Source organism: Lactuca sativa, chromosome 5 (assembly GCF_002870075.4).
Source record: "Lactuca sativa cultivar Salinas chromosome 5, Lsat_Salinas_v11, whole genome shotgun sequence".
In the NCBI taxonomy this organism is placed as follows: Eukaryota; Viridiplantae; Streptophyta; class Magnoliopsida; order Asterales; family Asteraceae; genus Lactuca; species Lactuca sativa.
In genome coordinates this window covers 93,005,412-93,016,197 of record NC_056627.2, presented here as the reverse complement: position 1 = coordinate 93,016,197, position 10,786 = coordinate 93,005,412, and the positions used below count along the sequence as shown (strand labels likewise).

At 33.0% G+C, this 10,786-nt stretch overlaps 1 protein-coding gene across 1 annotated transcript; it reads right to left on the bottom strand.

Moving 5' to 3' along the window:
- Window positions 1–1,711: 1,711 nt before the first annotated feature.
- On the bottom strand, window positions 1,712–10,410 carry LOC111894514 (autophagy-related protein 18h). Its single transcript, XM_052764249.1, has 9 exons — window positions 10,023–10,410; window positions 8,373–8,816; window positions 7,155–7,559; window positions 6,789–7,034; window positions 5,467–6,216; window positions 5,104–5,264; window positions 4,825–4,913; window positions 2,128–2,544; window positions 1,712–2,002 (listed from the first exon to the last, which is right to left on the bottom strand). The coding sequence occupies exons 1-9, from the start codon at window positions 10,203–10,205 to the stop codon at window positions 1,998–2,000; spliced, it is 2,700 nt and encodes an 899-aa protein (XP_052620209.1). The 5' UTR covers window positions 10,206–10,410; the 3' UTR covers window positions 1,712–1,997.
- Window positions 10,411–10,786: the final 376 nt, after the last annotated feature.

Sequence of the window (10,786 nt, the reverse complement as noted above, 5' to 3'; positions counted from 1 at the left end):
TATATATGATTACACTTTAGGTTTGATATTTATTTAACCTTATTAACCAACTTATAATAATTATTAGAAAGAAATTAAAAAGTCATGGGAGTTTCAAATGAATGTGGTGAAAGGAAAAAATGCATGGGAGTTTCAAATGAATGTGGTTCAAGAAAAAATGCAAGTTTTATAAGTATATAATGATAATGATAATGACTAGACGAATGTCCGCGCATTGCGCTGAGACACCTATATAGTTGAAATCTTTTACAAACGTATGTTTTTTTAATATAACAATAACGTTATTGTTAAATTTGATATAATAATTTGTATACTAAATTGAGATAATATATTAATGTTATTTATAGTTGTTATTGTTAATTAATTTGTTAAAATTTATTCCTTTGACGTTTTAATTTCTATCATTATAATTATTTAAAACATCAACCATTATTTTTTTATTTTAAAGGTAACAATATAATCATTTATATAGAGTTATTTTTAACTATTCTTATTGTAAGTTATTTTAAGCTACTTATATGAAGACTTTTAACGACTATAAAAATACATTTAAGAAATATTTTAGTTAAATTGAGATTATAATTTAGTTTTTTCATTTAGCACTACAATTTATCACTTTTAATTATTCACAAAATATTCATTGGGTTTTTTAAGTGAAACTGAAATTTATATTTAAGTTGATACTGTGATGTTATATTTATATTAACAATTTAAGTATTTTGTTCAAACAGTTCAATTTTGTAGCTTTAAACTGATAGTGGTTTACATAAACAACATATTAAATCTAATAAATTAAGTATAATATGTTAAAAGTTAAAGACATAACTTTATAAGTAGAAGTAAAGATATTATTTTAATATTGTAATTTAGTTTATTTATGATTACACTTTATGTTTGATATTTATTTAACCTTATTAATCAACTTACAATCATTATTAAAAAAAAAAAAAAAAAAAAAAAAAAAAAAAAAAAACACCTATTTACCAAATACGTTTTGGGTTGTTTAAGTTAAACTAAAATTTATATTTAAGTTAATCATGTAATGTTATATTCAAATTTATAATTAAAGTATTACATACAAATTATTCAAATGTTGTAGCTTTAAAATGATATCTAACAATATATTAAAACTAATAAATTATGTATAATATTTTAAATATTAAAAAAACATAACTTTATAAGTAGAATTAAAGATATTCTTTTAATATTAAAATTTAGTTTATATATGATTATATTTTAAGTTTGATATTTATTTAATCTTATTAACCAACTTATAATCCTTATAAAAAAATTGAAAAGTCATTAGAGTTTCAAATTAATGTGGTGAAAGGAAAAATACATGAGAGTTTCAAATGAATGTGGTAAAAAAAAAATACTTCATTTATAAGTATACTATGCGTAACCTTTTTGCGCAAAAATGCATTTAAGTGGTTAAAATAATTATGAGAAAAAAATAAAAATATGTTGAAATTTACATTTTTAGTCATATTTTGGGCATTAACCGAATTATCAAATAACATAAAAATCCATGAAATTATATTTTGATACTATCTAATATAGTCCATACCTTATAACTTTACTTTTATAATATCTAATATATATTATAAGTTTTTGTATAACATTAATATAATCTACTTTTCTTATGTCCGATAATCTTTTTATGGATAAAATAAGAAATAAGTTGTTTTGAATAAGCTATTAATAAAGAATATTGAACTAATAAACTTTGTATTACACTATTTACATTACACCAAAACATCCAAAGTTTCATATAGGAATGCAATTTATACATCATGTACACAAGAATGTCAAGTTTTCTTTTTTACTTTTAAAAGAGATATGGAATGATACCCAACTATACATCATGTACAGAAGAATTAGAAACAGAGAAAACCAAGAATTGTTGCCCAACAAGAAACAACACCCAAAGTTTCACCTCTCAAATCAAATCAGTAATTAGTTACACAACCATCAAACCCACATTCATTTCACCATCATCAACCTGCAATCATTTATTATTAAACTGCATTCATTAATCAATCGACATTTCAGCTTTTTTTTTCTTTTTTTTTTTTTTTATGTAACAATGCAACCACCAATTATGGAAAGGATAGAAGTACTACTGACCTTCTTCAGAGAAAGCAAACACCCCACCAAGCATATCATCATCACCATCTTCCTCGGATTTATTCCTCTGATGGAGACCATTTTTTCCATCAACTTCATTAATTTCTCTTTTTTCCTGAGTTGAAGGGTTGCAGTATTCTTCTTGGAAATCGTGTCCGTATCCATTAACAGTGTTGTTCATGCTTGAGTCGGAACGGTTGGAACCATCGCTAGTGACCACGCTTTCCAAGGACTTGACCCCGCGAGCCACGGTTAGGTCGGGTGGGATTGAGTGGTCAACTGGAGATGGAGAATTCATGATTTCATCATCAACAGGAGGGTAACAAGTTAGCCTATTCATGCTGTCTTTATTATTTACAGTTGAAGCGAGAATAGGGTAAGATGCAATCTGTGCTTCTGTTGCTTCTAGTGATGAGCCTGAGAGAATAAACAAAAATAGAAAATAAAAAACAGTGTTGGGTGAGAATTACATTTAAAGGAATTAATTAATGGGATCTGTCAAAGGAATTGTAATGTGTCACGTGTTTGTTTGGAAAGAAACAGAATGAAATTCAATCACATGCATTTGTTGTTTACTTGTTTCATGTTTATTTAGTTTGTTTGTAAGTTAAAGGGGCCATTTCTGTAATTTTGTGTTATACAGGGACTATTAATATAACTTTGTTGCACAGGGACCATTTCTGTAACTTTATCTTACACAGGGATCATTTCTGTAATTTTGTCTTAGGCAGGGATTGTTTCTATAACTTTTTACACAGGGACCATTTCTGTAACTTATCTTACACAGGGATCATTTCTGTAATTTCATCTATTTCCTACAGAGGGATCATTTCTGTAATTTTGTCTAGGGCAGGGATTGTTTCTGTAGTTTTGTTAAAGAGGGACCATTTCTGTAATTTTTGGCTAAAAAAACACTATATCTTGAATTAAACTTATCAATATAGTGTATATAACATTTTGATAAATAGGCAACGGGTTTCTGAGGGCACTTTGGTCTTTTTCTTATGAAAAGATGAAGAATGGAATAGGAATGATGAAATCCTTCCATCATGGAGTTTGAAGGAGACTCCAGGAGTTTAATTCCATTGGTTTGGCAACCTGATAGGAATTAGATAGTTAAAATGCTTAAAGGGGTAAAAGGGTAATTCCAAAATAGAGTTTGTTAGAGGTTTGCTAATAAATAAAGGGTAGGATTGCATTGTTAGTCAGTCCGAAATATCTTAGATTGGTGTTAGTCTCTAGATGAACTTGCAAATTTTCCATATCCTACAAAGTTATGTATAGTATAGCCTTGGAATTGGTTGGGGTGACATTTGATTCATCTTTAGGGGGAAGGATTTCAAGGTGGAGGGAATAATTTCAGATTGACATCAACAGTAAAATGGGGAAGGGTAACAACCATTTTAGCAAGATAATAATAGGAGTAGGCACTTCAGAATTCAGGATTGAAGGGTTGATCTTTGATACGGGTCAGCTGGACATAACAGTGAAGGTGATAGGGCTCAAGTTGTTAGGCACAGTGATTCACTATTGGGACAATTTGGAAAGGCAATTCGTATACAATGGAGTAAAAAGAAATCTTCAAGGGTTGCATACTCTTCCAATGTCTCCGACCTCTCTTCCTTATGGGTTATCCTTCATAGACAAATTCCTATTAATGTTTGTTTCCATGCACAATCATCAAGACATAATTGCTAAGGGACCTGTTCAAAATATGGAGAAAGTGAGAGCTATAATGTACAAGCTGGACTTCTCTTCCTTCTTCAAGATGCACTTGCTGAATTTTTTAAGGCTTAAAAAAGCAATGAGATATTTCTTTGCACAGATTTTGCTATCAGAACCGAAATTAAGTGCTTCGAAATGGAGGATTCCCATCATTTTTCTTGTTTCCTGTTTGATCATTCATCTATGGGAACAAGTTGACGGGTGGTTAACTTGGTGGAAAGGGCGACCGACTGAAGAGGCTACAAAGGAGGAAACATCGGCAAGGACAAATCAGGGGCGCATGTTGTGTATTATAAGAAGTTAACATCTCCTTGGCAGCAAGTCTTGAGGTCAAGACTTTGTTGAAGGGGGAAGTAGTGATAGGAATTAGATAGTTAAATACTTAAAGGGGTAAAAGGGTAATTCCTAAATAGAGTTTGTTAGAGGTTTGCTTATAAATAGAGGGTAGGATTGCATTGTTAGTCAGTCAGAAATATCTTAGATTGGTGTTAGTCTCTAGAGTGAGATTGGCTCATTGGCTAGGCCTTTGAGAGAGGGATTCAACCCTGGGCAATCATCCTATCAGGAGATTGTATTCTCTATCTGGTGTCATTCAATCATCAATATCAATTCCAGTTTTCTTTATCAATCATCCATTGTTTGTTTACTCTGTTTCAATTCCTCATCACAACCAAACATGCCTCAAAATGGAATTTTAGATTCCAACTCCTGTGGATTCCGCTGGGATCTTTAGATTCCATTCCATGGTGTGTTTGGTTGCCTGATGGATGGAATTCAAATCCCATGTTTGATGGATTTCAGCATTCCTAGGGCTAGGGAGGGTGGAAGGAATTCAATTCCATTTTTCCCTTTACTTTTACATTAATTTTATATATACTGATACAAATAGAAATGTATAATTTTAACTATGTATATTTTAAATAAAAAAAAGTAGTAGAAAATAAATAAAAAATTAAACCAAACGATCTTTACCATGAGAGACAATGGAATCTTGAGGAAACTTTTCATTGCTGCTACCACCATGGGAAGACAAAGCAGAATATCTACCAGCACCAAACACTCTTCAAATAAAATAAAAAAACAATTACTTGTCAACACATGACAAAAAATTACGAGGATGAATAGTGCATCTGCGTCTTTAGCACAGAGAGATGCATGAAAAGATTAAAAGACGTAAATACCCATATTAGGATGAAATTAAAGAAAAAAAATGAATGGAAGAGGGGTTAGGGTTGATGTGAGTGAGACTACCGGTTATCAGTCCAACCAGGATGAACCACACAAGAGCTATCGAAAACAGGCAGCAAATCTTTCTCCCTAACTTCAATCTCATGCACTGGGATTGTTTCAATATCAACCTCCCCACCATGACCATCATCATGAGACTGTGGGGCCATTGCATAGAAATATATCTGTGCATATCATAATCAGATCATAAGCATTCTTGAAAAATGCCAACATACATCTGTGAAAAAAGACATAAATACCCTCTCCTCATCATCAGTAAGCACCTTGGACTTGGATTGAAGTCTCAACGAGACAAAAATTGCAATTTTTGTCCCACACAAGAAAGAAAGAAGGTGGGATGCAAAATGACTAAAATACCCTTCTCACCTTCGACTTTTGCCAAACAGGAACTCTCCCGGATCTCATTTGCACCTCAGCATGCGAAAGATACCACCGCGATCTCTCTTTTAGTTTACTCAAATCTTTCTCCACAACACCACCATCTTCATCATCAGAATTAGCCATCGCAGCCTCCACCAAACCATGTCTTCCCCCACCACCACCACCACCAATACCAATAAACTCCTCTTTTTCCGGCCAATCCGTTCTCCGGCAAACATCCCACCACTGAACGGGTTCAACTTTGACCCTCAACTCCTCATCTTGAGGGGAACCACTGGATTCCCCTTGCTCCCTTCCTAGAGAAGGCAACAACTCATACTGAATCACATACCCAGATGGCGTATACACCAACAAATGCTCTAATACATCAGCTTTAGAAACAGAAGGTTCCGGATGATTCCGGCGTACGGAAGAATGGAAACAGGCGGCAATGACACCTGGCGGGACAGCCGCCTTTCCGGCGGTGTTAATCCACCCGAAATTAACGTTTTTTATTCTGCTAACTACTGATAGGGTGATGGGGGGTGGGGGTGGGGATGATTGGTCTTTTGTGAAAGAGGAGGTCGACCACCATGGTTGTGATACAAAAGGTGAGAGTTTGGTTTTGTTGGAGTTTTGTAATTGAATACCGGTTTCACCACCAAAAGGAGATAATAGAAAGATATGGCATGTGCCCCTTGATGAAACTACAGCTATCCATTGACTATAGTTACTAAAACATATGTCTTGTATCACCTGTTAAATCAACAGAAAACCATACTTACCAAATAATCAATAAGCTGGATTTATATATATATATATATATATATATATATATATATATATATATATATATATATAAGCTTAGGTGCAAAGCCACTCAAAACGACACAATCAAAAGGGTGATTTTTTACACAAAACTATGGGAAGTGAATATGTGGTTGTTATATGCATCTAAGCCTATTTATGAACCACTCAGAACGACGTAGTTTTGAGGACAAAAACCACCCTCTAGAACTTTTTTCCATTAAACCACTTGTGACAAAAATTAGGTCGTTTTGAGTCGTTTTGACACTGGTGTCCACTAAATCAGTAGAGTGTACTTTTACTCAAAACTACGTCGTTTTGATGAGCTTGAGTAGATAACAAGCACATTCACTTTTTCAAATATGAGGATCCCATGAAAGTGATCAAACCACTTTCATGGGAGAGAGAAAGTAGATAACATAACAGCCACTAAGCATCTAAGCCACATAATTAGTTTTTTATATATAGAAAAGAAAATAAAACAAGAATGAAAAGGAGAGAGAAAGTAGAAAGAAACGAACAGCAGAAGTCATGCCACGATGGAGTTTATAAAGATGAACATGAGCAGAATTCCAATCAAAGTTTCGGTTGCCTGATTCGTTATGTGAAGATGATGGAAGAATCCGGAAAATATTGATATTATTCCCATGAACAGATGCAGTGACCAAAAGGGTCCCACTCGGATCAAAACATAGTGCAGAGATAGGACTTGTGTGGGCCCTAAATTGTGAAACAACAGCTCTTGATACAAAATCTTTAATCACAACCTGCACAGATAATTTTTAGATATGATTCAAAACAATAAAGAGAAAGGATAATTAAATAATTATAAGTTTATTTCCTTTTAAATGTTTGCAATAAAATTAAAAGATTATCAAAAATCTTACCATTCCAGCATTAGCATTTTCAGTAGAATGAGGCACAGCTCTAGTAGCATCAGGAAGAAGGTCATGGCAATATTTAGAGAAAGTTCTGTAACTCATATCTCCAAGATTAATAAGTCCACTAGCAAACTGCTTGCTGGATTCCATGGCATATCTAGCCATTAAACTTCCACTGCCAGGTGAGGTTGAGGGACTGACACCTGGCGAAGGGCTTAGATTTTGAGGACTTAATCGCCCTGTGTTTGATAATAATGGGTTGTTGGAAGAATATGCTAACCACCTGGGCCCCACAGCCATTGGCCCATATCCAATATTGATTCCAGAGACTCCTTGTCCTCCTAATTGTGATATTGGATATGTGAGCACACTAAATTTGTTTTCCAGTGTAACTGCATCAAAGCAATATATCTGCCATGAAAAAAAAACATGGTTAATTGTTCGATAACATTCCTTTTCAAAACTAAGAAAAAAAAAACATTTTTAGTATGATTCATTCCTTGATGAATAAAAAGTGAAGCTCGACAACTATTAAGTTGGGAACTGAATTAAACATAAATTTCACAAATGGAATAAGAAAACAAAGATATTATTAGTAAGGGTCTGTTTAGTTGGATGGAATGGAAAGATAAAGGAATGGAATGAGTTATTACATTCCATGATAATGTTTGGTATGGAATGAAATTTCATACGAATTTTTTATATTATATGTAAATACGAATTTTTTATATTATATGTAAATACAAATTTTTTATATTATATGGGATAAAAAAATACCCATGATAATAAGGAATGAAAATTAACAAAATGGAAGGAATCTCCTTCCTTCAACAATGGTTCATTCCATTCCGATGTGCAAAAGAAACAGGTTCTTTTCATTGCTACGTAACGAATCATGGACTATTCCATTCCTTCCTTTATCCCATGATCCCATCATACCAAACACCACAAAAGATTCAACATAAAAAATCTACCCAACTATATCCAAACACAAAGCAATTTTCACTGCTATAAGTATAACTAACTGGGTTAAATTTTCCAATGTATAATGTCCAAATAAGAAAAAACTATAATTTGGTAGATACCTATATATATATATATATATATATATATATATATATATATATATATATATATATATATTCTTGCATTTAACCCCTTAAAAATTCAAGGAAAGATAAAAATAAGAGTGAATGTAAATGTAAATGGATAATGGATGCTTACTTGTGAAGTGAGACCTACAGCTACTATCCTTGGACTGCATCTAACCATATACACAGTTGACCGAAACCTCAACACATGAACATAATTATGTGACCTTAATGAGTAGAATCTCACAGCTCTAGGAGAATACATGGAATTATCCATCTGGGATTCATCTCTTTCATTGTGTGATATACCTGAAACCCTAGCTTCTTCACTCGCAACAACCAATAACAAGGGGTGTGACATTTTGAATCCTTCATGGGCATCACTTGTTGTTGCTTCTTTAGGGGTAGGCTGTATTTGTAGAAATGTGACTGGATCATCACGGGTCGAAACTAGTTCACTAAAATTACAACCATCATCCACATCAAGAACTTGAAAACCATTTGAGTAACCTAGTAGAAGGACATTCTTGATTGTTGATGGATTAAGCTCTAATCTATCAAAGCAACACCATAGTACCTGTTCAAGAAAATATAATCTTGACTGATTATTATCATTTATAATTTATAAATACAAACTTATACACGCAGCATATTTTGTAACAACCTAAAAAATCACAGAGCGATTAAACAAAAGTTTAGTGGTGATAGTGCAAAGGAAGGGACTTTTATTGATAAGCAATAGATTTTTATCATTTAAATACATGTGTTAAATGTGTTAACATGATCACATACAAGATCATAATTGCACAACAGTTTCTTATTGATTAACACAATATAACCTATTTAGTTTATAAGTACAATACCCAAATTGCAAAACATGGAAAGAGAACACATGAGAATTCATCATGGGGGCTATCTTATGGACTATTTTTAAACTAACCCTAAAGATTTTAATGCTGAAATGATAATTCACAAAAGTAGCACTCATTCCATAAGCATTATGTCTAGCAAGTCAAATCTAAAACATCTCATTGAAGTAATTTCTTTTTAAGTCCATAAGCATAGAGAATTATGTTTTATCTAAGCATGCTAGAAGCCTAGAATTCTATTTGGACCCACAACAAAGTACACAGTACACACAAAATGCATGTTTTGACTATCGAACTCGCTTTGACTTTCTAATACTTCCTCATCTGCAAAGAAGCAATCACCTTTGTCACCTCAGCTGCTTTTTCTCACTTTCAGGTATAGGTTGTAAGTTCACTTTCCATTTTAAATTGTAGCAGAAACTAGTGAAATTTTTGTCTATATCCTCTTTAATTTTGTCATAAGTGCAAAACCTCCCACAATTGTATAAAAGTTCCATATCTACTCATATCAGTAGTAAACAATTCAAGCAATTCTGTAGTTCCAAGGGTGAAACCGCACAGTTGTTTATGTGGCTATCATAGAAAGAGCAGCATCTCCAGAACCACAAAACAAATAAACCCTATATTTAAGGAAAGATCCAAATATCTCATCCACTAGTCCCCAATCCAAATTAAGTGTCTCATTAATCGCTAAATTAGATTCCTCAGCCTTTATATCAATTTCCATTTCCGAAGAAAATCCAAGTAATAATTTCTACAATATATACTCCAAGTAGATAAAAATACACATGAGATTAATTTCAGAATCCAGTATTAAAACGGTAGCAAGAACATCAATCCTTATCCTTACGTAATACAGTAAAATACTCTTAAGCAAACGCGAAATCGAGCAACTAAATAATCGATCATGAAACCTGGTCTTTCCGAAGTTCATCGGAGGAATCACCGGAAACCGATCCAGAAACGGAGGCTCCGGCGGACCGGACGTTCGAAGAGACGGTCTTGATATATGAAGAAATGAATCTGAACGAATTAGGAATTAAGCCATTGCTGTTGTCATGTTTATCATTATTGGCCTTGTTTTGGTTTCTCCTCATAATAATAATCGACTACTTGTAATTTCACCGGCACTCCTCTTCCTCCTCCACCACCACCACTCACCGCCAAGCGTCGAAGATTAACGATAGAATAGGGCATCAAATGATGAACTTCACCGGAAGAAAAAAAAAACTTGCAAGAACACGGCGGAGATTACAGCGGTCAGAGATTTTCAAAGTGTTTGTCGGTTTGATCTTCACATCGACGGTTCCTCTCTCTCTCTCCCTCTATCTGTGATTACAAGTTTGCTTGTTAATTGCGCCGTAAGCTAATCGTGGTACTTGCAATATAGAGTCCCTTAAGAATATTATTTGTCAATTTAAACCTTTGTTTTTGACTTATTACTAAACACCCTTCTAATATATCTTGTTTGTTTTATTTTTAACTTTTTGTAGAACTCTCTTATAAAGCCATGTTAGGATCGGAATTTTGGATATGCGAGATTCTTTTAAGACTTGAATCTTATATCCAGATTCATATATGAACAATTCAAAAATGGATACATGATATCACATTTGATATTGAAATTCCAAATTTTAATATTTTAGGTTTTTACGGTTTTAATTGATATTGTTGTTAT